General features: G+C 42.0%; 1 protein-coding gene across 1 annotated transcript in view; it reads left to right on the top strand.

Moving 5' to 3' along the window:
• BMP5 (bone morphogenetic protein 5) overlaps window positions 1-27,834 on the top strand; it is a 242,629-nt gene that overhangs the window by 154,922 nt on the left and 59,873 nt on the right. Inside the window, exon 3 of the mRNA XM_044291783.1 lies at window positions 24,635-24,783. Within this exon, the coding sequence (XP_044147718.1) occupies window positions 24,635-24,783 (149 nt within the window). The remainder of the gene's footprint in view (window positions 1-24,634; window positions 24,784-27,834) is intronic.

Raw genomic sequence — 27,834 nt, 5'->3', positions numbered from 1 at the left:
GTGCTACTCTATTCATCATTAAATGACTTTTATGTTATTCCATTGACTATTGTGGGTTTTTCTTTCTTTAATAGAAGAGTACCAGAATTTTCTCCATGTATGTACTGTATAATATATATATATATATATATATATATATATATAAAAAAATTTTTTTTGTTAAGAGCATTTTCTTTTTTTTTTTTTCTTCACTGTTTCACTGTCACTTTCATCTTTTGAATTCTTGTACAATAGACTGAAACAGTATAATATTGCGGTCCTTGTGATTTTGACACACTTCCCATATATGTTTATAATTTTGCATTTAGGAGTAACATACTGTATATCTAGAGAGGCTTCTGCTAATTTGTACAGCCCACCTACAAGAGTCTAACTGCTCAGAAATTTAGTGACATTTTAAAAAGTTGAAATTCGTCAATGTGTCTACATCCTGTCCAAGCAGCGAAGCACTTCTATTTTTCCTCCACTTTTACAACATGACTTGCATGGCACAATAGCTCTAATATCTGGTGCAAATGGTTAATGTGATACACATTTTTGGAGTAAAATGTTTTAAGTAAAAGGGGCAAATGCATTGATAAATGTGCACAAAAGAGGACTAATGCATAACAGAAGCCAGGACAGATCCATTATGCTCCCATAGACTTCTGTTATGATGGAATGCAAAACAAAATGCCTTATTTTTTGAACCAAAAGTGCTTTTGGTGGGTTTTGAACTAATGGTGGTCTGTGGATGACACTATTATGGGGGATCTGTGGATGGCACTGTTATGGAGGGGGAATCTGTGGATGGCACAGTTATGGGGGGATCTGTGGATGACACTGTTATGGGGGATTTGTGGATGGCACTGTTATGGGGGATCTATGGATGGCACTGTTATGGGGGATCTGTGGATGGCACTGTTATGGGGAGGGGGGTGGAACTGTTTTGGGGAGGGGATCTGTGGATGATGCTGTTATGGGGAGGGGGATCTTTGGATGACACTGTTATAGGGAGGGGGATCTGTGAATGACACTGTTATGGGGGGATCTGTGGATGACCATGCTATGAAGGGATCTGTGGGTGACACTATATAGCATCTTATGCTACATGTGTCATCCAAAGATCCCCCCCATTACAGTGTCCCCCAATACACCGGGCCCCGCTGCTCACAGCAGTATACATAGCTAAACAGTAATCCTTAACCTCGAGTAACTTTAACTTTAAAGCAGCGCTATCCTGTTTGTATACTACTTACAATCAAGCTCCGGCAACAGGCAGCGCAGGCGTAACATCACTCACTTATGTCACGCGCATGCTCCGCCTGCTTCATTCATAAAGTGGGAGGAGCAGATGCGTGACGTGAGTGAATGATGTTACGCTGCCGCCCGCTCTGCCTGTTACCGGAGATTGATTGTAAGTAGTAAACAAACAGGATAGCGCTGCTTTAAATTTACTGGAGGCTAAGGATTAGTGTTTAGATATGTATATCTGCTGTGAGCGGCGATGCCCGATGTAAGAGTACAGTGACTGCACCGGGCCCTGCCGCAAGTTGCCGGCCTCCAGCCGCTCCTCCCTCCCCGCTGATAGATCGCTGCGCTGTGCGTTGTATCAGCGTTACGGATGTATTAATGGCAGCATTTGCCCCATAAGACTCACTGCCATTTCCCCCCACTTTGGGGGGGGGGGGGGGGAGTGAATCCTCTGGGCCGAAAAATACAGTAATTAAAAAAAGATCCGAATCTGGACTTCAGTGAAAAGGTCTGGGTTCGGGTCCTGGTACCCAAACTCGCAAAGTTTGGTACGAACCCGAACTTCGCTTGGATTTGCTCATCCCTATTAGTGAGCATGCTCAACCACCAATACATTGGCATGAGGGGCTCAGGACCTCCAGTGATCTAACTTGTTGTTACTGGAATACCTATTTAACCCCTTAAGGACCAGGCTCATTTTCACCTTAAGGACCAGGCCATTTTTTGCAAATCTGACCAGTGTCACTTTAAGTGCTGATAACTTTAAAACGCTTTTACTTATACAGGCCATTCTGAGATTGTTTTTTCGTCACGTATTGTACTTCATGACACTGGTAAAATAAAGTCAAAAAAATTAATTTTTTTGCATAATAAAATACCTAATTTACCAAAAATTTGGAAAAATTAGCAAATTTCAAAGTTTCAGTTTCTCTACTTCTGTAATACATAGTAATACCCCCAAAAATTGTGATGACTTAACATTCCCCATATGTCTACTTCATGTTTGAATTATTTTGGAAATGATATTTTATTTTTTGGGGATGTTACAAGGCTTAGAAGTTTAGAAGCAAATCTTGACATTTTTCAGAAATTTACAAAAACCCAATTTTTAGGGACCACTACAGCTCTGAAGTCACTTTGCGAGGCTTACATAATAGAAACCGCCCAAAAATGACCCCATTCTATAAACTACACCCCTCAAGGTATTCAAAACTGATTTTACAAACTCCGTTAACCCTTTAGGTGTTGCACAAGAGTTATTGGCAAATGGGGATGAAATTTGAGAATTTCATTTTTTTGCCTAATTTTCCATTTTAACCCATTTTTTCCACTAACAAAGCAAGGGTTAACAGCCAAACAAGACTGTATCTTTATTGCCCTGACTCTGCCGTTTACAGAAACACCCCATATGTGGCCGTAAACTACTGTACGGCCACACAGCGGGGCGTAGAGTGAAAGGTGCGCCGTATGGTTTTTGGAAGCCAGATTTTGCTGGACAGTTTTTTTGACACCATGTCCCATTTGAAGCCCCCCTGATGCAACCCTAGAGTAGAAACTCCATAAAAGTGACCCCATCTAAGAAACTACACCCCTCAAGGTATTCAAAACTGATTTTACAAACTTCGTTAACCCTTTAGGTGTTGCACAAGAGTTATTGGCAAATGGGGATGAAATTTGAGAATTTCATTTTTTTGCCTAATTTTCCATTTTAACCCATTTTTTCCACTAACAAAGCAAGGGTTAACAGGCAAACAAGACTGTATCTTTATTGCCCTGACTCTGCCGTTTACAGAAACACCCCATATGTGGCCGTAAACTACTGTACGGCCACACAGCGGGGCGTAGAGTGAAAGGTGCGCCGTATGGTTTTTGGAAGCCAGATTTTGCTGGACAGTTTTTTTGACACCATGTCCCATTTGAAGCCCCCCTGATGCACCCCTAGAGTAGAAACTCCATAAAAGTGACCCCATCTAAGAAACTACACCCCTCAAGGTATTCAAAACTGATTTTACAAACTTTGTTAACCCTTTAGGTGTTGCACAAGATTTAATGGAAAATAGAGATACAATTTCAAAATTTCACTTTTTTGGCAGATTTTCCATTTTAATATTTTTTTTCCAGTTACAAAGCAAGGGTTAACAGCCAAACAAAACTCATTATTTATGGCCCTGATTCTGTAGTTTACAGAAACACCCCATATGTGGTCGTAAACCACTGTACGGGCACACGGCAGGGCGCAGAAGGAAAGGAATGCCATACGGTTTTTGGAAGGCAGATTTTGCTGGACTGGTTTTTTGACACCATGTCCCATTTGAAGCCCCCCTGATGCACCCCTAGAGTAGAAACTCCAAAAAAGTGACCCCATTTTAGAAAGTACGGAATAGGGTGGCAGTATTGTTGGTACTAGTTCAGGGTAGATATGATTTTTGGTTGCTCTATATTACACTTTTTGTGCGGCAAGGTAACAAGAAATAGCTTTTTTGGCACGTTTTTTTTTTGTTATTTACAACATTCATCTGACAGGTTAGATCATGTGGTAATTTTATAGAGCAGGTTGTCACGGACGCAGCGATACCTAATATGTATACATTTTTTTTTATTTATGTAAGTTTTATACAATAACTTCATTTTTAAAACCAAAAAATTGTTTAGTGTCTCCATAGTCTGAGAGCCATAGTTTTTTCAGTTTTTGGGCGATTATCTTGAGTAGGGTCTAATTTTTTGCGGGATGAGATGACAGTTTGATTGGCACTATTTTGGGGTGCATATGACTTTTTGATCGCTTGCTATTACACTTTTTGTGACGTAAGATGGCAAAAAATAGCTTTTTTTACACCGTTTTTTTTTTTTTTTTTTTACGGTGGTCACCTGAGGGGTTAGGTCATGTGATATTTATATAGAGCCGGTCGATACGGACGTGGCAATACCTAATATGTATACTTTATTTTTATTTATGTAGGTTTTACACAATGATTTTATTTTTGAAACAAAAAAAATGATGTTTTAGTGTTTCCATAGTCTAAGAGCCATAGTTTTTTCAGTTTTTGGGTGATTATCTTGAGTAGGGTCTCATTTTTTGCGGGATGAGATGACGGTTTGATTGGTACTATTTTGGCGTACATGCAACTTTTTTGATCACTTTTATTACCTTTTTTGGGAAGTAAGGTGGGCAAAACTTCAATTTTCTCATAGTTTTTATTTTTTTATTTTTATGGCGTTCACTGTGCGGGGAAAGTAACATGGCCATTTTATAGATCAGGTCGTTACGGACGCGGCGATACCTAATATGTGTAGTTTATTTTTTTTTATTTTTAAAATGATAAATTTTAAAGTGATAAATGTTTTTTTTTTTTATCTTAACTTTTTTCACTTATTCTTTTTATTTTTTGACCCAGACCCACTTGGTTCTTGAAGATCCAGTGGGTCTGATGTCTGTAAAATACAGTACAGAACCCCTATAGGTTTCTGTACTGTATTTTACTTACACTGAACAGATCTATGCTTTCAGCACAGATCTGTTCAGCACCATGGACAGCAGGACGCCTGAGCAGGCGTCCTGTTGCCATGGGAACCTTCCCCGTCTGCTCAGTTATGGTCAGAACTTCGCAGACGGGGAAGGGTGAGGACGGGGCTTTGGGGGGCTCTCTCCCTCTCCATCGGGGGGCTGCAAAGGCACAGCAGCCCCCCGATCGGAGAGGGAGGGAGCTCCCTCTTACTGTTAACCTTTTCCATACAGCGGTCCGTACGGACCGCTGTATGGAAAGGGTTAAACGGCTGACATCGCATCAATGATGTCAGCCGTTTATACCAGGGTGCCAGCAATGTGCTGGCACCCTGGTATACCCACTGTACACCAACGATTACGCAATAGGAGGCGTGCGTGGGATCGCGATCCCGCCTGCCGCACTGCCCGCCTCCCGCAACGCCCCCACCGCCTGCGACACCCCCCCTGCACCACCCGCCGCCATCAAATCATGCAGGGGTGCAGGGGGGGGGTGTACTATATTGATTTTAGGCACTCTAAAGTTTCTGATCCCCGCGGTCAGGGACCGCGGGGATCAGAAACTTCAAAAAGCGCAGCAAACCGCAGGTCTGAATTGACCTGCGGTTTTCTGCGATCGTCGATGCGGGGGGGTCAAATGACCCCCCCCTGCATTGTTACAGGATGCCGGCTGAATGATTTCAGCCGGCATCCCGTTCCGATTAACCCCCGCGGCGCCGGCATCGCTATTTAAAGCCATGACGTACCGGTACGTCATGTGTCCTTAAGGACTCGGGAAACATGCCGTACCGGTACGTCATGTGTCCTTAAGGGGTTAATGGCAATGTCCACCTTCGCAAACAATTTTTCACGACTCCAATGCAATTAAAATAAAAAAGTACCATAATAACTTTTCAAGCATACAATAAAACTATCATACTGTTTTGTGTTTATAGCACCTGTGCAATCTACGTATGTGACACTATGATAACATACAACAAACAGTGTTTAGTCTCCACACTCTGTTCCATTTGTCCTACAATTATTCTTGCTAATCTGCCAAATGTACCGTATGTTAATAAAGCTGGGCAGAAGGAGGTATCACCTGCTTTAGAAGGACAATTCTACTTTATGTGAACAGGGAGAAGTTGGCATGGGTCTAAAAATAAACTTTTGGTGCTGCATCCTACATTATGGGAGACCTACCATACGTGTATGTGATACTGTATGGTAAACATAATATGGTCATGTTCTTTTGTGCTCAGTAACTGTTTACTAACATCACTGTCCATCCCCATATACCCAGAATCCTACAAAAGATAGACCACAAATATTAAAGTTAGTGTTAAAATATGGCTATCCTGATTTCAAAAATTGGATTCACACTGGGTCGCCGCATTTTTTGGAAAAATTAGCTTCGATCCGAAATTATTTTGCGGCAAATCGTGTTAAAAAACTGCTATTTCCTGGCTGCTGAGAGCCTTTATAGTGGTGTAGAACACTATGCCTTGCAGTAACACGCATAGGGAGTCTGCTGTGGTAGTGAAATAATACTGTGAGTCAGTATGACATGCAGATGACAGGTGTCGCTCTTGAAATCACTGCAAACTTCACTTATTTGGGCAGTCACAGGGTCAAAACTGACCAAATAACTCAAGTATGAACTCAGCCTTACAGGTAGATGTTAGCGCCAAGAAGAAGCGCACTCTTTTTACACCGTCGTCAGCTGATTCCACATAGATGTCTACAGAACCTGTTCTATTAAATACTTACAATTAGAGCCCCCCAACAGAGTGGATAGGGTGTCAGCAGTAAGTTTGTGTTGACGTCACTGATTAATTTTCCCCATTCTCTAATCCGTCAGAACAATTACCCAGAAAAAAACGGATCCTGTCTGTAGAGCATACGCCTTCACTTGCTCAGCATTTGCTCAATAATCCATCAGTATTTCTAAAGGCAAAAAAAAAACAGGAGTGGATCTAAAACAAAGATGACACGTGAATGGGATATTTACATGTCTTCTGTGTTTTGTACCCACTCCTGCTTTTGGCTACCAAATCATAAGCCAATTCTGATGGGACTATACAGGCCTTAAAGCTGCTACACAGACAGGATCCGTTGTGTGTCTCATTTTCTCTTCCTTCTGACAGATCAGAAGTGTCAAAAAAAGGATGACGTCAGCCAGGCCAAATGCCAAAATAGTGGACCAGTCATGAAGTGGGGAAGGAGGGTAGAGCATGAGAAGTCCACAGAGTGGACCTATAACATAGTTGTGAGGTGAAAGAAGCATGAGGAGACCACAGAGTGGCGCAATGACAGGGTCTGGAGGTGGAAGCAGTATGAGGAGGCCACCGAGTGGCACAATGACTGAGTCTGCAGGTGGCGGCAGCATGAGGAGATCACAGAGCGGCACAATGACAGAGTATGGAGTTGGCAGCAGCATGAGGAGACTACAGAGCGGCACAATGACCGAGTCTGGAGGTGGCAGCAGCATGAGGAGACCACAGAGTGGGAGGTGGCAGCATGATGAATAGGCCAAAAAGTGGCACAATGGCCGAGTCTGGAGGTGGCAGCATCATGAATAGGCCACAAAGTGGCACAATGGCCGAGTCTGGAGGTGGCAGCAGCAGCATCAAGAGGAGGCCACATAGTGGCACATTGACAGAGTCTGGAGGTGGCAGCAGCATGAGGAGACCACAGAGTGGCACAATGACAGTCTGGAGGTGGCAGCATCATGAGCAGGCCACAGAGTGGCACACTGCCCGAGTCTGGAGGTGGCAGCAGCAGCAGCATCAGGAGGAGGCAACAGAGTGGCACAATGACAGAGTCTGGAGGTGGCGGCAGCATCAGGAGGCCACAGAGTGGCAAAATGACATACTGTGGAGGTGGGTGGCAATACCAGTACATGCTGAAGAAGGAGCACTTGGCATCAGATATGTGGCATCAGGCGGGTAACAGCATCACAATAGTAGCTGAGGCAGGTAGCCAGAAGAAACCAGTCTCTATTGTCAAATTGTTGGTGTGGCACCATGGATGATCTAGTCTGATGCATCAGGCATTCGTTTGTGTAAATCCTGGCTTATCCACGCCTGATTCATCTTGATGCAGTGTTCCACTATATGTGCTATATGTGGGCACTTAAAAACTCTTGCTAAATGTCATATCAAATGTATTGTGGTCTCATGCTGTATTTCCCTTTAACCTCTTCAGGACACATGACGTATCGGTACGTCATGATGCCCTGGTACTTAAGGACACATGACGTACCGGTACGTCATGTGTTGTTCCGATCACTGCCGCCCGGCTGGCAGTGATCGGAACAAGGTGCCTGCACAAATCATTGAGCAGGCACCTAGGCTAAATGCGCGGGGGGGGGTCCCGTGACCCCCCCATGTCGGCGATCGCAACAAACCGCAGGTCAATTCAGACCTGCAGTTTGATGCGCTTTTTGCCGTTTCTGATCCCCGCGGTCCCTGACCGCGGGGATCAGAAACTTTATAATGCCCAGAATATATATGTTCTTCCTCCCCCTGCACCCTTGAATGATATTATGTGGGCGGGTTGTGCAGGGGGAGGGTTGCGGGCGGTGCGGGAGGCGGGCGGTGCGGCAGGCGGGATCGCGATCCCCCGCCCGCCTCCCATTGCGTAATCGTTGGTTTCTAGTGGGTATACCAGGGTGCCAGCACATTGCTGGCAGCCGTTTAACCCTTTCCTTTCCTATGCTGTATGGAAAAGGTTAACAGCGCAGGGAGCTCCCTCCCTCTCCGATCGGGGGGCTGCTGTGCCTTTGCAGCCCCCCGATGGAGAGGGAGAGAGCCCCCAGACAGCTCCCCAGAGCCCTGTCCTTACCCTTCCCTGTCTGCGCAGTTCTGACCATAACTGAGTAGACGGGGAAGGTTCCCATGGCAACAGGACGCCTTCTCAGGCGTCCTGCTGTCCATGGTGCTGAACAGATCTGTGCTGAAAGCATAGATCTGTTCAGTGTAAGTAAAATACAGTGCAGTACCCTATATAGAGTACAGTACTGTATTATACAGACATCAGACCCACTGGATCTTCAAGAACCAAGTGGGTCTGGGTAAAAAAAAAAGTGAAAAAAAGTGAAAAAAAAGTAAAAATCAAAAAACATATTTATCACTGATTAAAAATGAAAAAAATTAAATTCCCTACACATTTTTGGTATCGCCGTGTCCGTAACGACCTGATCTATAAAACGGTCATGTTACTTTACCCGAACGGTGAACGCCATAAAAATAAAAAATTAAAAACTATGATGAAATCAAAATTTTGCCCACCTTACTTCCCCAAAAAGGTAATAAAAGTGATCAAAAAAGTCGCATGTATGCCAAAATTGTAACAATCAAACCGTCATCTCATCCCGCAAAAAATGAGACCCTACTTAAGATAATCGCCCAAAAACTGAAAAAACTATGGCTCTTAGACTATGGAAACACTAAAACATCATTTTTTTTGTTTCAAAAATGAAATCATTGTGTAAAACTTACATAAATTAAAAAAAAGTATACATATTAGGTATTGCCACGTCCGTATGGACCGGCTCTATAAAAATATCACATGACCTAACCCCTCAGGTGACCACTGTAAAAAAATAAAAATAAAAACGGTGCAAAAAAAGCAATTTTTTGTCATCTTACATCACAAAAAGTGCAATAGCAAGCGATCAAAAAATCATATGCACCCCAAAATAGTGCCAATCAAACCGTCATCTCATCCCGCAAAAAATGAGACCCTACTCAAGATAATCGCCCAAAAACTGAAACAACTATGGCTCTTAGACTATGGAGACACTAAAACTTTTTTTGTTATAAAAATGAAATCATTGTGTCAAACTTGCATAAATAAAAAAAATTGTATACATATTATGTATCGCCGCGCCCGTGACAACCTGCTCTATAAAATTACCACATGATCTAACCTGTCAGATGAATGTTGTAAATAACAAAAAAAAACCTGTGCCAAAAAGGTATTTCTTGTTACCTTGCCGCACAAAAAGTGTAATATAGAGCAACCAAAAATCATATGTATGTAAATAAACCAGTCCATAAAAATCTGCCTTCCAAAAACCAAACGGCGCACCTTTCACTCTACGCCCTGCTGTGTGGCCATACAGTAGTTTACGGCCACATATTGGGTGTTTCTGTAAACGGCAGTCGGGGCAATAAAGATACAGTCTTGTTTGGCTGTTGACCCTTGCTTTGTTAGTGGAAAAAATGGGTTAAAATGGAAAATTAGACAAAAAAATGAAATTCTCAAATCTCATCCCCATTTGCCAATAACTCTTGTGCAACACCTAAAGGGTTAACGACGTATGTAAAATCAGTTTTGAATACCTTGAGGGGTGTAGTTTCTTAGATGGGGTCATTTTTGGGAGGTTTCTATTATCTAAGCCTCACAATATGACTTCAAACCTGAACTGGTCCATAAAAAGTGGGATTTTGAAGATTTCTGAAAATTTTCAAAATTTGCTTCTAAACTTCTAAGCCTTGTAACATCCCCAAAAAATAAAATATCATTCCCAAAATGCTACAAACATGAAGTAGACATATGGGGAATGTAAAATCATCACAATTTTGGGGGGTATTACTATGTATTACAGAAGTAGAGAAACTGAAACTTTGAAATTTGCAAATTTTAGAAATTTTTTGGTAAATTAGGTATTATTTTGTGCAAAAAAAATAATTTTTTTGACTTCATTTTACCAGTGTCATGAAGTACAATATGTGACGAAAAAACAATCTCAGAACTGCCTGGATAAGTCAAAGCGTTTTAACGTTATCAGCCCTTAAAGTGACACTGGTCAGATTTGCAAAAAATGGCCTGGTCCTAAGGTGTAAAAAGGCTGTGTCCCTAAGGGGTTAACAGGGTTGGCAGTGTCATTTACCTTTATTAGCCCCTAGGTGGTGCTGGCACCACTTATATATATGGGGAGTGTCAAGTCAGTGTGTGTGTTGAGGATGAGAATGAAGTAAGGAGAAAGTTAATGGAGGAGGTGGAAATTTGTTTTTCCACTGAAATAAGTCACAAAAGATTTTGCCAAATATATAAGGAGTGCAAAACGCTGAATTCAATTTCTTTTTCCACCTAAATAAGTCCTAAGAGATTTTACCGCATGGATTAATTAGCTGACTAGAGTGTGACACTTTGAGCCTAGAATATTAAACCTTTTCACAATATTCAAATTTTAAGTTGCATTAATGCAACTCCTTTTAAGTTGCATTACTAAAATAAATGAACTTTTGCACGATATTCAAAATTTTCGAGTTTCACCTGTATTTTTATTTTTGTACTGAAATAGGCCACTAAAAGATTTCAATACATATAATCGTCGGTGACGTGAACTGAGAATGTATTTTTCTTTTTGTACTGGGGGGTGTCAAGTCAGTGTGTGTGTGTTGAGGATGAGAATGAAGAGAGGAGGAAGTTAATGTAGGAGGTGGAAATTTGTTTTTCCACCAAAATAAGTCACAAAATATTTTGTCACATATATCCGCAGCGCTGAATGCTGAATTCAATTTCTTTTTCCACCTAAATAAGCCCTAAAAGATTTTACCACATGTAACTGCAGCGCTAAACGCTAAATGAAATTTGTTTTTCCATTAAAATAATTTACAAATGATTTTACCGCATATAAGTGCAGCGCTGAACGCTGGATACAATTTTTTTTCCACCAAAATAAATCACAAAAGATTTTATCACATAAAACTGCAGCGCTGAACGCTGAATACAATTTCTTTTTCCACCTAAATAAGTCCCAAAAGATTTTACCGCATATAACTGTAGTGCTGAACGCTGAATGAAATTTGTTTTTCCATCAAAATAATTCACACATTTTTTTACCGCATATAAGTGCAGCACTGAACGATGAATAAAATTTATTTTTCCACCAAAATACTTCAATAAAGATTTTACCACATATAACGGAGCACAAAGATCGAAAGGGTCTTCGGATACTCCCCTCACACGTCTTATAAATGAACCGCTGCTCCCGACAGCAGCTCCTGGGAAGGTCATGGACCGTCCCGGTCATCCGGTATCTATTTGCTCCAATGAAGGATTATTTTGAAAGTGTGTAGAAGCCCTCACGCGGCAGATTTATCATGGAGACATCATGAAGAATTTACCGCATATAACCGCAGAGCTGACCGCTGAATATATTTTGCTTTTTGACCAAAATACTTCAATAAAGATTTTACCACATATAACTGCCACACTGACTGACTGCTACCGCCGCTACTTAAACTACTGACTGCTACCGTAAACCCCTGCACCACTACTTCCCGGGTAGGTAGGCTGCCTCCCACTGCTGCCACCCTGCTGAATCTCAGCAATGCTTTCAACACATATAACCGCCAACGTGAACTGAGAATGTATTTTTCTTTTTGTACTGAAATAGGCCACTAAATGCTTTCACCACATATAACCGCCGTGGATATGAACTGAGAATGTACAGTTAAAACTCGAAAAATTTGAATATAAAACTCGAAAAATTAGAATATCTTGCAAAGTTTATTTATTTCAGTAATGCAACTTAAAAGGTGAAACTAATATTCGTAATATTCTAAAACAAGAATATATAGCAATATAGCAAATATTTTCGTAAAATACACATATAGACTGCAATTTAGCTAATATAGTGCTATCATCTTTTTTTATAGTCTCATTTTTTTTGGCTCTTCTGAAGTTCAGATTTGGAAAAAACCACACTATTAAAAAAAAAATACTATAGCACTATATTAGCTAAATTGCAGTCTATATGTGCATTTCACGAATATTCGATATACGATATTGCTATAACTTGTGTTTTAGAATATGACGAATATTGACAAATGACAAATATTCTAAAAAACAAAGTTATAGCAATATAGCGAATATTCGTTATTTAAAATACTCGTCTTTTTTTCCCACTCTGCACGGTTGTTTACATACTCCTCCACAACAAACGTCCCTGTCACCATGGGAACGCCTGTGGGTTAGAATATATCATCGGATCTGAGTTTTAACGATCTCAGGGAAAACTCAGATCCAATGGTATTTTCTAACCCACGGGAGTTCCCATGGTGACGGGGACACTTGTCGGGGAGGAGTATGCGTTTTTTAGAATATTCGTAATTTTTTTTTCCATATGAAAACATGATTCCTTCCTGCTTAAGTTGCTTGTGGGACAATGACTCATTGACCCACAAGAAAGAAGCAGGGATGAATCATGTTTTCAGATGTAAAAAATGAAGAATATTCGATATAGCGAATATATAGCACTATATTCGTAATATTCGCAAATTTGCGAATTTGCGATATTCACGATTAATATTCGCTATTCGAATATTCACGCTCAACACTAATATTTAGGTGAGGGCCTGCAGGTGAGCTGACCCTGTAAAAAAAGATTTTAGGTCCGGGCCTGCAGTTGAGCCGACCCTGTAAAATATTTTAAGTGTGGGCCTGCAGGTGAGCTGACCCTGTAAAGATTTTTAGGTGCGAGCCTGCAGGTGAGCTGACACTATAAAAGATTTTAGGTGCGGGTCTGCAGGTGAGCTAACCCTGTAAAAGAATTTAGGTGCTGGCCGGCTGGTGAGCTGACCCTCTAAAAAATTATATGCAAGGCCTGCTTGTGAGCTGACCCTGTAAAACATTGTAGTTGAGGGCCTGCTGGTGAAATGACCCTCTAAAAAATTATATGTAAGGGCCTTCAGGTGAGCTGACCCTGTAAAAGAATGTAGGTGAAGGCCTGCTGGTGATCTGACCCTGTAAAAATTATATGCGAGCTCCTGTAGGTGAGCTGATCCTGTAAAATAATATATGTGAGGGCCTGCTGGTGAGCTGACCCTGTAAAAGATTTGAGGTGTGGGTCTGCTGGTGAGCTTACCCTGTAAAATACATAAGATGCGGGTCTGCTGGTGAGCTGACCCTGTAAAATATTTTAGGTGAGGGACTGCTAATGAGCTAACCCTCTAAAAAAATTATACGCGAGGGCCTGCTGGTGAGCTGACCCTCTAAAAGGTTGTAGGTGAGGGCCTTCAGGTGAGCTGACCCTGTAAAACATTATATACGAGGGCCTGCTGGTGAGCTGACCCTCTGAAAAATGATATGCAAGGGCCTGCTAGTGAGCTGACCCTGTAAAACATTATTTGTGAGGGCCTGCTGGTGAGCTGACCTTTTAAAAAATTATATGCAAGGGCCATCTGGTGAGCTGACCCTATAAAATATTGTAGATGAGGGCCTGCTGGTGAGCCTGCCAGCATTTTCAGTTGACAGGCGGATATGCTTATCTGTTATAATGCCACCAGCAGCACTAAATACCCGCTCAGACAAAATGCTGGCGGCAGGGCAGGCCAGCACCTCCAAAGCGTAGAGTTCGTGCCAGGTATCCAGCTTGGACACCCAATAGTTGTAATGCATTGAGGACGTTGATACGGTCTGCTATGTACTCCATCACCATCTTCCTAAATTTTTCCCTCCTTGTGACACTAGACCACACATCAGGTTGAGGGTGCTGGAGGGGTGTCATGAAACTGTCCCAGGCTTTGGAGAATGTTGCCCTGCCTCTGTTGGAACTGCTGTGTGTTCCCCTTGTTTCCTATCCTCGGTTGGCCAAGGAACTACGTACTCTGCCACCAGCGTTGTCAGATGGATTTTTTTTTAGCAATTTTAAAACAGGGTCTTCTGGTATTGCACCGTTTTGCTCGTCCTCTCCACCAGAGGAATGAGAGATGAGAAGTTCTCTTTGTAGCGGGGGTTGAGAAGCGTGAGCAACCTGTAATCTGTGTTGTCTAAAATGCCTATAACTCGCGGGTCGTGGGAAAGGCAGCCTACGATGAAGTCAGCCATGTGTGCCAGAGAACCAACAGGCAAAGCTTTGCTGTCGTCATCAGGAGGATCACTCTCAATCTCCTCATCATCTTCCTCCTCTTCTGCCCACCCATGCTAAACAGATGGAATTAAACGTCCATGGGTACTACCCTCTGTAGCGGAGGCAACCGTCTCCTGCTCCTCCTTCTCTTCATTGTCCAATTCGCGCTGAGCAGACGAACTGAGGGTGATCTGGCTATCAACCTGTGTAATGTCCTCCCCGATTTCCACTTCTTTCACATGTAAAAGCGTCGTCATTAATTGTGAGCAGCGAGCATAATTTGAATAGACACAGAAGTGGGATGGTTATGCTGATAATAGAGTTATCGCCGCTCACCATCTGTTTTGATTCCTCAAAGTTTCTTAAAACCTCACAGAGGTTAGACATCCATGCCCGCTCTTCGCTTGTGAAAAGCGAAAGCTGACTGGAAAGATGACGATCATGTTGCAGCTGGTATTCCACTACTGCCCTCTGCTGCTCACAAAGCCTGACCAACATAGGGAATGTGGAGTTCCAGCGCACGCTCACGTCGCACAACAGCCGGTGAGCTGGAAATTTCAAGTGCTGCTATAGCGGTGACAGACCGACCAAAACTGTCGATGACTTGCGGAAATGTGCACACACGTGGCGCACCTTCACCAGTAGCTCAGGCAAAATGGGGTAGGTTTTGAGAAACCGCTGAACCACTAAGTTTAAGAAGTGGACTAGGCATGGAATGTGTCTGAGCTTGCCGAGCTCCAAAGCCACCACCAAGTTACTGCCATTATCAGACACAACCATGCCTGGTTCTAGGTTGAGTGGTGAGAGCCACTGCTCAGTCTGGTCTCTTATCCCTTGCCACAGCTCTGCGGCGGTGTGCTGTTTGTCCTTTAAGCATATCAGCTTCAGCACAGCCTTTTTCCGCTTCCCCACTGCAGTGTTACACTGCTTCCAGCTACTGACTGATGACTGACTGGTGCTGCACGCGGATAATTCGGAGGTGGAAGTGGGGGAGGAGGTGGAGGAGAATAAGTGGGCATTGGAGCCAGTTAAGTAGGTGCTGGCAGAACCCCTGATCGACGTAGGGCCCGCAATCCTTGGCGTCAGTAGCAACTGTGCCATCCCAGGGTACGACTCGTTCCTGGCCATTCACCCAGTGAGCCATCAGAGAAATGTAGCATCCCTGGCCAAAAGCACTTGTCCAAGTGTCAGTGGTTAAGTGGACCTTCCTAGTTACTGCGTTGGTCAGGGCACGTGTGATATTATGGGACACATGTTGGTGTAAGGCGGGCATGGCACACCTTGAAAAATTGTGGCGGTTGGGGACTGTGCAACGTGGGATGGCCGCCAAAATCAAGCTGTGGAAGGCCTCTGTGTCCACAAGCCTAAATGGCAACATTTCCAGGGCCAGCAATTTGGAAAGCTGTGCATTTAGTGCTATGGCCTGTGGGTAGGTGGTTGGGTATTTGCGCTTGCGTTCAAATGCCTGGGGTAAGGACATTTGTATGCTGCACTGGTCCCTGATGGTGCTTGCGAAGGTCCAGGTGCAGGGCGGGAGGCATCTGGGCCTGCGTCTTGGACAGGAGATTGGCCAGAACGTAACACAGGGGAAGAGAAGGCAGTGGTGTGACCCACAGACACAGATTGTGGACCCAGGCATTCGGCCCCCCTATTACGGTGCTTTGATGCCATGTGGCGGATCATGCTGGTGGTGAGGTTGCTAGTGTTCACGCCCCTGCTAATTTTTTATGGCAAAGGTGGCAAATTACATTTCTTTTATTGTCCGCACTTTCCTCAAAAAAGCGCCAGACTGCGGAACACCTACCTCTTGGCAAGGGAGATTTCCGCAAGGGGGTGCTCTGTGGAACAGTTGCGGGCCTGTTTGTTGTGGCCCGCCTTCTCCCTTTTGCCACCCCACTGCCTCTTCCAGCCTGTCCCCCACTGTACTGCTGTCCTCTCTCGGCTTTCCACCTTCCCATGTTGGGTCAGTGACTTCGTCGTCCACAACCTCCTCTTCCACTTCCTCACTCTGGTCATCCTCCTGACTTGTTGACCTAACAATAACCTCACTTATTGACAACTGTGTCTTATCCTCATCATCAACCTCTTGAGATACTAATTGCCATTGACGTATTGGCAACTGTGTCTCATCATCATCATCCACCTCGTTAAACACTAATTGCCATTCACCACCGCCATCTTCTTCTGACTGTGGATGCTCAAGAGTTTGGGAATCAGGGCACAATATCTTCTCATGTTCCTCATCAAGTGGGCTTGACGAGAGGCCCAAATTATGGAATGGCGATGAAAAGAGCTCCTCAGAATATCCAAGTGTGGGATCACTTGTTTGCAAAGACTCTCCATGATGGGTGGAAGGAGGATAAGGGCGAGGATTCTGTTGACCAGACTCTTGGCTACTGAGACTGGACTTTGTGGAAAACAGGGTGGTGCTTAACCGACTGGAATCATTATCTGCTGCAATCCAACCGACCACCTGGTCGCACTGGTGTGACTTCGAGAGTGATGTCCTGCGCTGCCCTGCAAACTGGAACATGAAGCTAGGTATCGTGGGTGAGTGTGTTTCTTGTACTATGGCAGCAGGCACAGTTTCAAATCGCCCAGGGCCATGGCCTCTGTATGCACCAGCAGCATCACGGCCACTTCCACCGTCCCTTACTGCTCGCCTTCTTCATTTTAAATGTGATATATGCTTGAAAGTATGTCACACGTACAGTAGTGTAGTATTTGGTAATAGTAATGTCACTGTCATAAGCGGACACCGTTTATTGAAGTACACTGGATGTCACAGATATTTTTGGGATGTGCACACTTTACACTGGAGATGTGGCACAGCTAGTCTCACTGTCAGCAGCGTACACCGTCTATTGAAAAAGTACACTGGATTTCACCGATATTTTTTGGATGTGCACACTTTACACTGGAGGTGTGGCTCAGCTAATCTCATTGTCCGCAGCGGACACCGTCTATTGAAAAAGTACACTGGAAGTCAAATATATTTTTGGATGCGCACTTTTTACACTGGAGATGTGGCGCAGCTAATCTCACTGTCCGCAGCGGACACCGTCTATTGAAAAAGTACACTGGATGTCACAGATATTTTTTGATGCGCACACTTTACACTGGAGATGTGGCACTGGTAATGTCACTGTCAGAAGCGGACACTGTCTATTGAAAAAATGTACACTGGATGTCACAGATATTTTTGGGATGTGCACACTTTACACTGGAGATGTGGCGCAGCTAATCTCACTGTCCGCAGCGGACACCGTCTATTGAAAAAATACACTGGATGTCACAGATATTTTTTGGGATGCGCACACTTTAAACTGGAGATGTGGCACAGCTAATGTCACTGTCCGCAGTGGACAATGTGTATGGAAAAAGTACACTGGATGTCACAGGAGGACAGGAGGAGACCCGAGCATTGCGCTCGAGCACATGTGGTACTCGGTGTACGGCAGAGCATGCTCGATCGTCACTAGTACCAATATAAAATACTAAAGATACTAAGATATAAGCCACTAAAGGCTTTTCAACATAACACTTGCAGCCCATTAACAAATAGCTGTAATGACAGAGCTGTCTAATGGCTATTTGGATCCCCAAATAATCTTTCCCTGCACTTGTAAATCGCTTTCCTATTAATGTCCCTAGCACCTTCTGATGTCTCTCCCTGCACTAAGATGCTGTGAATTGATTCCTTCCTATATTTTTCCTGCACTCATAAATCATTTTTTCTGTCTTTTTTTTTTTCCAAAATGAGGTTTTTCCAATTGCTGTTCCTAGCACCTTCACACGTCTGTCCCTGCACTCTGAACGCTGGAAAATTGAAGAATCTAAAATGGCTGCCGTATTTATAGGGCTGTAACATCACAGGACTGGCTGGCTGCTGATTGGCTGCATGCAGGCATGTCATTCTGGCTGATCCCACCTTCCCAGAGTTCCTTGCTCCATGTCCTCCGTCCTGACACGTGTAGCCACCATTTTAGGAAAATTGCGATTCGTTACCACTAAGTGAAAGGAAATTCGCATTCGTTGCAAATCGAATTTTTCCTGAAATTCGGATCGAATTCCACTTCGTCAGCTTCGATTCGCTCATCGCTAGTCCATACAACTGAATCCTCAAACTTTATTACCTTTTTTATCATCTGGAAAATATGCTTACATTTACATTTTTTTATTCAATAATGATGGGAACGTCTCTTTCCAGGTCCAGGTCATGTTTGGAGTGTTTTACTAAAATGCTAAAATGCAGCTGTTAATGGAACTGGACAGAAGGAGGGGACTTGGCAGTGTATACATGTGTAATTACAATAAGGTTTAGACTCGTATGTAAAAATGAACATAGTATTTATTAAAGATAGGGAAGATTTTTCTATCTCTAACAAATATTTATTTGATAGTGGATTTAAATTTTCCATAGAAATAAACAGATGTAGATTTAATAATGCTATACAATCAATGACCTTCTAAACAATTATGCACTATAGTTATTTGTTCCAAAGGATGCAATAAATATGAATATATTCCTAATGTTAAAGTTATTTATCCCCTTTATGTGATGTCAAATTGCTAATCCAACCTCAGAGTGCAGTACTCTAAACAAAGACAAGAACGCATACGAGTTTCATTCCAGAAGTAAAGCTGGCTGTAGATACAGAATATACTAACTGAATATGCCAAATTTCATCTTGATCACCCATAAATGCAGATTTTTGCTTTACTATCATACCATCCATGGTCTACTATCTACTATTTTCCAACGTTTTTTATTCAGTAATAAAACACAAGAAAAACTATATAAATAAGGTATATTTGTTATCATACTGACCCAGAGAATGAAGGTAACAGTTTTACTGCGCAGGAAACACAGTTAAAACAAAACCCATAAAACTGCAGTGGAATTGCATTTTTTTTCCAATTCCACCCCATTTGCAATTTTTTTACAGCTTCCCACTACATTGAATGCAATATTAAATGATGCAATTAGAATGTACAACATGTCCCACAAGAAAACAAAATATCATACAGCTATGTGAACAGAAAAATAAAAAAAGTTATGGATCCGTTAAGACAGGGAGTAAAAAAAAATCTGAAACACAAAAATGGAAAATTCTTTGGGGTTAAGAATGCATGTATTCTTGGTCATGCTGAGCAGGCCTATGTACTAGGGGAGTGAGATGCATAGCAGTCAGCTAAAGTGTATGGCTAGCTTAACTTATGTAAAGCTGAGAGATGTGTAGAGAGAGGCTGCATAAATTGAATAAATATAGGACACGAAAGGACCAAAAACCATTGTAAGATATCTAACTGTGGTTACTGTTCCATTTAAAATAGGAGGAGCAGCCTTAGAGCACAGTATACTTGGGCAGCGTGTCAGTCTTTTGTAATTATCCACCACTGTGTTTATTACAACGTAGCCACTATGCAAACTATGACAAAAATTTGGTTCATTTTGGTTCAGGTCTATCTACACATTGAATTTGGGTTTGTTGGTATAAGCTGTTTTGCATTGCCTAAAAAAAAAATATGTCTCTATGCACAGCTGTCTGAGAAACAGTACCCCCATTCCTAAGCTTCATCTAAGACCTCTCATCCAGCCAACCAGTACCCTGCTTTGTACTGATTAGGAACATGAACCCTGAAACAATGCTGTATACAGGTGGGTTTCTCTGGTTTGGCTGGTATAACCAATTCTTTTTTTACAGAAGTGAAACTCAAACACAACACAGATCCCCCAAGGTGGAGTGTACAGACAATGCAACAATCCAAATATCAATCTTATACAAGAAGGAAAATGCGGTGGTACCAGTGTCATAATGTAGATATTTGCTTAGAGAAATTATAAACACTATTATTCTATTAAAAATAGAATACATTTCTGTTTAGAAATTTATTGGCAGGCTGGATGAACCTAGAATGAGCCCAACTCAGTGATCAGCTGGTCACCACAAATGACTTGTCAACCATGTTATACATAGCTTAATGAGTCCACCACCAAATAAAGCCACTATTTGGAGTAACTCCTCACTTTGGCCCTAATAGGGCAATATATCCTAATGCATCATACTATTTGAAGAGAAGGAATGTATATCTGTGTGTAAGTTGACATTGAAATATGAAAATCTTTACTGGAATAGTTCAGGAATAACAAAATTGTGTTTTTATTTGAAGGTTTTGGATTGTGTCTACTTGAAGCCTTGACTTAATAAGATATTATGCCAGAAACTGATATAAGTAGTTCATAAAACTTAGAAGTTTATGCATAAAACCTGCCAAAATGAAAGGGCTAGAATCCCTCAACAGATGCGAAAGACTGAGATAAAATTTTAGTTGAGTTTGGTTGCAGCTATATCTGTTAAAGGTGGTGCAGTCTGGTGCTGAATTAAGGGGGCTGTCTCCTTTTCACATGAATAAGTTCGGTATTCAACAGATTTGTTCCTTGAGCCATCATTCAGCCATATTGTTGTTGCATTGCAACATCCATATTGCCTCCATAAGACCCGGTATCCTTTCACAATTCAAGTAAACTGAAGTTAGATCCACCTGATCATTAAAATGTGTTCACATTTAAACTATTTAGCAATTTCAACTTTATACCAATTGTGTAGTAATAGACATTATCTGACAGGGATCAAATATTTTCCACGGCAAAATAGTATCTTAGAGAACCCATTTCAGCTATGCATATCTTCCCATTTTTTGAACAAATTTTTAACTTATTAATAAAAAAAATAAAGTGAATTGCTTAGACAGCTGGTAGGCATTATTTGCATACAAACCTATATCAATCAATCAATCAATCAACCCAACCCAGGCAGAGAAGCCGTTGAGAACTCTCCCAGTGACTCTTCTCCCGACTCCCGTTTCTCTTTTTATGTTGACTCTGAAATAGTTTTTTGCAACCGGAAAACTTGTGGATTTGACACTGTCATGGCTCGCATAGCATGAAACAGATTCCCTTTTAAATACAGTTAATCTCATTGAGAGCCACTAATGTTTGAACTCTGCATGCCAAGTGAATCTTAGTCATTTAAACCACAATAATATCTGTGAGAAGTTTGTCTTTTACTTTATTCTAGTTATATAAACTGCTTACTTTTATGATTACAAAAGATGCCACTGCCATAATACACTTGAATTAAAGCTCCTGCTCCTTCAATCTAGCAGGTACAGGCCGTGTCCTGGCTGGTGAGAACATAGAAATGATTTATTACAACTTCTGCCTTCTCTTGTTCCAGATGCAAAGTGCTCAATAAGCACTATGCAGTAAATAGTGGTGGCAGACCTGACAATAATGTGATTGTCTGGTGCCTCGGGGTCACAGCAGATCTGCTCTGCCTGTGTGCAGTGCCCCCACAGGTGGCTGTTCTCCCCTGTAACTGGGGTTCCTGGGGATGCCTCAATTACAGCAATTGCAGTGGAAATAGGGCAAAACATTTTTTGTCAGTGTCCCCCAGAGGTCTTTTAATGACCTTTTGGGGGACATATATACCAAAAATAAATGTAAAAAATAATCAAAAAATAGAAACAAAAGAAAAATGTAAACCGTCGCCATAGTGCATGTGAAAATATAAATATTATACTGTTTATCAAAATGACACAAAATTGGGAACTCTATATTAAAAAATACAAAAGCAATAATAATAAAAAAAGCTTTTAAAAAATGTTTGCAGTTTTCCCCAAATTTAACCTAAATAAGGAAAAAATATCCCAAAAAAGTATATTAATAAAAAGCCATAGATGTCAAGTAAAAAAAAATCACAAAAATTATTTTGGTAGTCAAAGAAATAAAAAAGTTAGAGTTGCTAAACTAACGCGTGCACTAAATCACGAAAAAATTCCTGGATATCCAGTCAAAAATGAAAAATCACCGATCATTTTGTATTTATATATGTTTCCTAGTTTTACATTGTTCAGGCTTTCTGCTCCCTTTTATTTTCCTGATATATATATATATATATATATATATATATATATAGCTAGATATAAATAAATTTCCACATTGCAGCATCAGGTGACTGCTACCTCAATGACTCCATGACTTCAAGGCAATAAAACTAAGTCTGGTGCAAAGCAAAAGCAATTACCTCTCAGTACATAGGTATCAGTGGGCGGGTGCACAAAACTGAGCCCCTCCTAGAGCACTGAAAATGTAAAAATGAAGTTAGAAATTGTGTGTCATGGAGCCTGAGACGTAAACCTAAGGTAATTTTACATCTTAACTGTATCCATCATCACTGGTGTCTGGTCTCCAGCAAAGGACGTTTGTGAGGCCTCATGCACATGACCGTAGTTTCTGTCTGTATCGGATCAACATATTTTGCAGATTGGATGCGGATATATTCATTTCATTGGGGCTGCAAAAGATGCGGACTACAGTTTTGCAGATAATGATAAAGAAATAAATGGTGGCATACACTCAGTGATTGGCAAACCGCAAAAATGGATACGGTTTTGGGCAGGTTTAATACTGACTATGTGATGACTCAGGACAGTGATGCTCTGTTTTTATGGCAGTACAGGCTTCAGCTGAGCCTAGCAGGAGACAGCAGGGGATCTCTGTAATGGCACAATTTAGGCCTCATTCACACGACCGTATTTTGTTTCCGTGTCCGATCTGTATTTTTTGTGGATAGGATGCAGACCCATTCATTTCAATGGGTCCGCAAAAAATGCGGACAGCACACCGTATGTCCGTTTCGTTGCTCCACAAAAAAAATAGTGCATGTCCTATTTTTTTCTATTTTGCGGACAAGAATAGGCATTATTACAATAGATCCGCAAAAAAAAAACGGATGCCATATGGGACGTCATCTGTATTTTTTGCGGATCCTCAATTTGCGGACCGCGGATCCTCAATTTGCGGACCGCAAAACACATACGGTAGTGTGCATGTAGCCTTAGGCCGTGCCGTTTTTTACGGTCCGCAAACCACGGAAGCCGCCCGTGTGCCTTCCGCAATTTGCGGAACAGGCGGCCATTGATATAACTGCCTATTCTTGTCCGTTTTGCGGACAAGAATAGGACATGTTATATTTTTTTTGCGGGGCCGCGGACCGGAGCAACGGATGCGGACAGCACACGGAGTGCTGTCCTCATCTTTTGCGGCCCCATTGAAGTGACACAACGGCTGTGTGCATGAGGCCTTAGGTAAAGGAAACTTTAGGAGCATGTATAGCTCCATGACTTTGACCAAGGGATTCATTTTTTTTTTTTTTACCAGGAGTGAATATTTAAACTTTAAGTAAGTTTTGCATGAAAAATTGTGGTATTTGATGCATTTTCCTTACTTATCTCTTCCTGTTCCTCACTTACATTAGTTGCATTAGGGTGTATTTACACGCAACATATTTTAAAAATTTCTGCAACTGAAAGTTTGTTCCACACATATGCTAATATATTAGCAGACCCCATTTAAGTAAATGGGACAGTTTCAGATATTTCTGCAAAAAATCTGCCACATGGGAATATATCCTAATGGTCAACGCTACAGTCACAATTTTGCTGACTGGTACACACATATCATGGACTGCTGGATAGATGCAACAGAATGAATTAACCCAGTTAACCAAATAAAAACTCTTCTAGTTCCTAACACCATTTTTTCCCAGCATGTTGTATAGCTCTTGTTGCACTAGCAGCCTGTGCCTGCGCCACTGTCCTCCCTTCGCATGGGTACCAGTTCACTTATTGTGCTCCTTCTGTTTCTATGCTGACTGTCTGGGCCCATGTACCCTCCTCTGCCCTCCAGTAGTGGGCCTGACCGCGTGCGCCCCACATTGCTCATCCTACTGCAGGCCATGGCCTGTGCTTCCTTATTAGGCCTCTCTGACCGGCTCCCGACACAGGCACAGGTAAGGGCTTACCTGTGCATCGCCGGACGGGTGGGTCAAGATGGCAGCCCGCATGTGTTCACTGTCGAACACTGCGAACTGACCATCACTGCTGCTCTGTATTATCACACAGGCAAGACACCATTGTTAACAAAAAAAGTGAACATGATTTCTTCTTTCATTCATTGTTTTATTTTTATTTTTATTTTTTTCAAGGGATGCAGACCTGTTTTTACTAGACACTCAACGAGTTCCCGCATATGAAGTTGGCTGGCTAGTGTTTGATATTACAGTAACCAGTAACCACTGGGTGATAAATCCACAGAACAATCTGGGTTTACAGCTATGTGTTGAAACATCTGATGGTAAGTTGCTCTATGTAACACTTTTATGAGGATAGCATATACTATTGTTTGACGGTAGTTATGTACTTCTGCTAGTAATAACTGCATAAATACAAGATTACAAGAATTTCAAGGAGATAATTTATAAAGTCCTATAGTTTGATTTAAAAAAAGCTCACATTTTGGCACAAAAATGTGTGCTTTTGTATGATTTTTAGCCACTCTAGCGTCTTTTGAAAAGTAGAAGGAAAAGTAGGCAGGATTAGCTAGATGAGTCAGTGTACTATAGATTTATCAACCCAAAAATTGCGCAATCTCAGTCCAATAGCGGGGTGGATGAAAACATTTCTAGACTAAAGTTATTTTATAAGATGCACCAAATAATCTACAATGCCACTAATTACATCAACATAGGACTCAAGAAAAATGGGGTTAATCTCTCTCTTTCTGTGTCTAAAAAAGAAAACAACAATACTACTCAAACAAATCTGAGGAATTTCTGATTCTACCAAATCAATTCGGTTAAAAGGGCATTACTGGTACAATCCCAAATAGGTTCATTACCACATATGCTGTGGAAAGCTATGTGTACTAAACCTGTACAGTGGCTCTCCATGTGTTGCTGTAGTGAGAATTTACAGTATATGCCACAATATGTCACCTCTAGAAGTTTTGGTGTAGGGCAGGCATCTCAAACTGCGGCCCTCCAGCTGTTGCAAAACTACAACTCCCACAATGCCCTGCTGTAGGCTGATACCTGTAGGCCGTCCGGGCATGCTGGGAGTTGTAGTTTTGCAACAGCTGGAGGGCCGCAGTTTGAGATCCCTGGTTTAGGGCTCTTTCAGACGAATATAGTTTGCGTTCCGTATACAGGCCATTTTCTGTGTTCCGCATACGGTCTGTATACGGAACCATTCATTTCAATGGGTCTGCAAAATATGCAGACAGCACTCTGTGTGCTGTCCGCATCCGTTGTTATGTTCCGTGGCCCCGCAAAAATGATCACTTTGTGGACAAGAATAGGCATTTTCTATAATGGGCCTCCTGTTCCGTTCCGCAAATTGCGGAAGGCACACGGGCGGCATCCGTTTTTTGCAGATCCGCAATTTACAGACCGCAAAAAATTGTACGGTTGTGTGAACAAGCCCTTAAGTGGAGAATACCTCCATAATACATTATGCAATGCAACATGCCTCGTTAACCTGCCTGCTGGTTATATGGTGTCAGATGTTTCTACATTATGTATGTGTGTAGTATTGCTATGTACACAAGCTTTCTGTGGAAATCAAAAATAATGCCTTCTGATTTGCAATGTGCAAAATCCAGTATATAGACCTTTTGGTTAGCTTTATCTATATTGCTGTATTTGTGCAAATATGGAAGGGGGTGATGTCCCCTTGTCACAGTCACAGTCCTGGGGATAAATAGCTGATGGGATAGATCTCTGTACTGACCCCTGATATATTTATACATAGTAATTAGATCTCCCCTCAGTTGTCTTTTTTCTAAAGTGAATAACCCTAATGTTGATAATCTTTCAGGGTACTGTAGTCCCCCCATTCCAGTTATTACTTTAGTTGCCCTCCTCTGAACCCTCTCCAGCTCTGCTATGTCTGCCTTGTTCACAGGAGCCCAGAACTGTACTCAGTACTCCATGTGTGGTCTGACTAGTGATTTGTAAAGTGGTAGGACTATATTCTCATCACGGGCATTATCTTATTGGCCTTGGCAGCAGCTGCCCTACACAGGTTTCTACAGTTAAGTTTGCTGTCCACCAAAATTCCTATTCCATGTCAGTGTTACCTAGTGTTTTTACCATTTAGTATGTACGGGTGACTTGCATTATTCATTCCCATGTGCATAGCCTTACATTTGTCAGTGTTAAACCTAATCTGCCACTTCTCTGCCCAAGCCTCCAATCTATCCAGATCCCTCTGTAGCAGTATACTGTCCTTTTCAGTGTTAATTAAGTTTAGTGTCATCTGCAAAAATGTATATTTTATTGTGCAAACTTTCTACAAGATCATTAATATATTGAAGAGAATAGGACCCAATACTGACCCCTGAGGTACCCCCCTAGTGACAGTGACCCAATCTGAGTATTTACCATTAATAACCACCCTCTGTTTTCTATCTCTGAGCCAGTTACTTACCCACATACAGACATTTTCTCCCAGTCCGAGCATTCTCATTTTATATACTAACCTTTTATGTGGTACAGTGTCAAATGCTTTTGAGAAGTCAAGATATGTGAGGCTACTTTCACACTCGCGTTTTGGGCAGATCCGTAATAGATCTGAAAAAATTGATCTGTTACAATAATACAACCGCATGCATCTATCATGAACGGATCAGTTTTTTATTATCTGTAACATAGCCAAGAAGGATCCGTCATGAACTCCATTGAAAGTCAATGGGAGACGGATTTGTTTTCTATTGTTCCAGATTGTGTCCAAGAAAACGGATCCGTCCCCATTGACTTACATTGTGTGCCAGGACGGATCCGTTTGGCTCAGTTTCATCAAGTGGACAGCAAGTCGCTGCAAGCAGCATTTTGGTGTGCGCTTCCAGAGCAGAATGGAGACTGATCGGAGGCAAACTGATGCATTCTGAGTGGATCCTTTTTCATTCAGAATGCATTAGGGCAAAACTGATCCATTTTGGACCGCTTGTGAGAGCCCTGGACAGATCTCACAAACAGAAAGCCAAAACGCTAGTGTGAAAGTAGCCTGACATGCATTTACTCACCCTGGTCATAGAAACTGATTAAATTAGTTTGACATGAGTGATTTCCCATGAAGCCATGCTCATACAGTGTTAGGCTTCGTGCACACGGCCGCTGTGCAATTGCATGAGCAACATCCGTGCAGCGGGCCGGACCCATTCAAGTTGATTGGGTCCGTGGTATGTCCGCACCGCCCAAAAATTTGACATGTCATATTTTTTTGTGGTGTGGAAGCACGGAAAGAAACACCAAAGAAGCACTCCTAGTGCTTCCGGTGTTCCGTTACTCCGTTCCGCATCTCTGGAATTGCGGACTCATTCAAGTGAATGGGTCTGCATCTGTTATGC

This window comes from Bufo gargarizans, chromosome 4 (assembly GCF_014858855.1).
Source record: "Bufo gargarizans isolate SCDJY-AF-19 chromosome 4, ASM1485885v1, whole genome shotgun sequence".
Taxonomy (NCBI): Eukaryota; Metazoa; Chordata; class Amphibia; order Anura; family Bufonidae; genus Bufo; species Bufo gargarizans.
The sequence above is the reverse complement of the archived record's forward strand: the minus strand, read 5'-3'. Positions and strand labels throughout refer to the sequence as shown.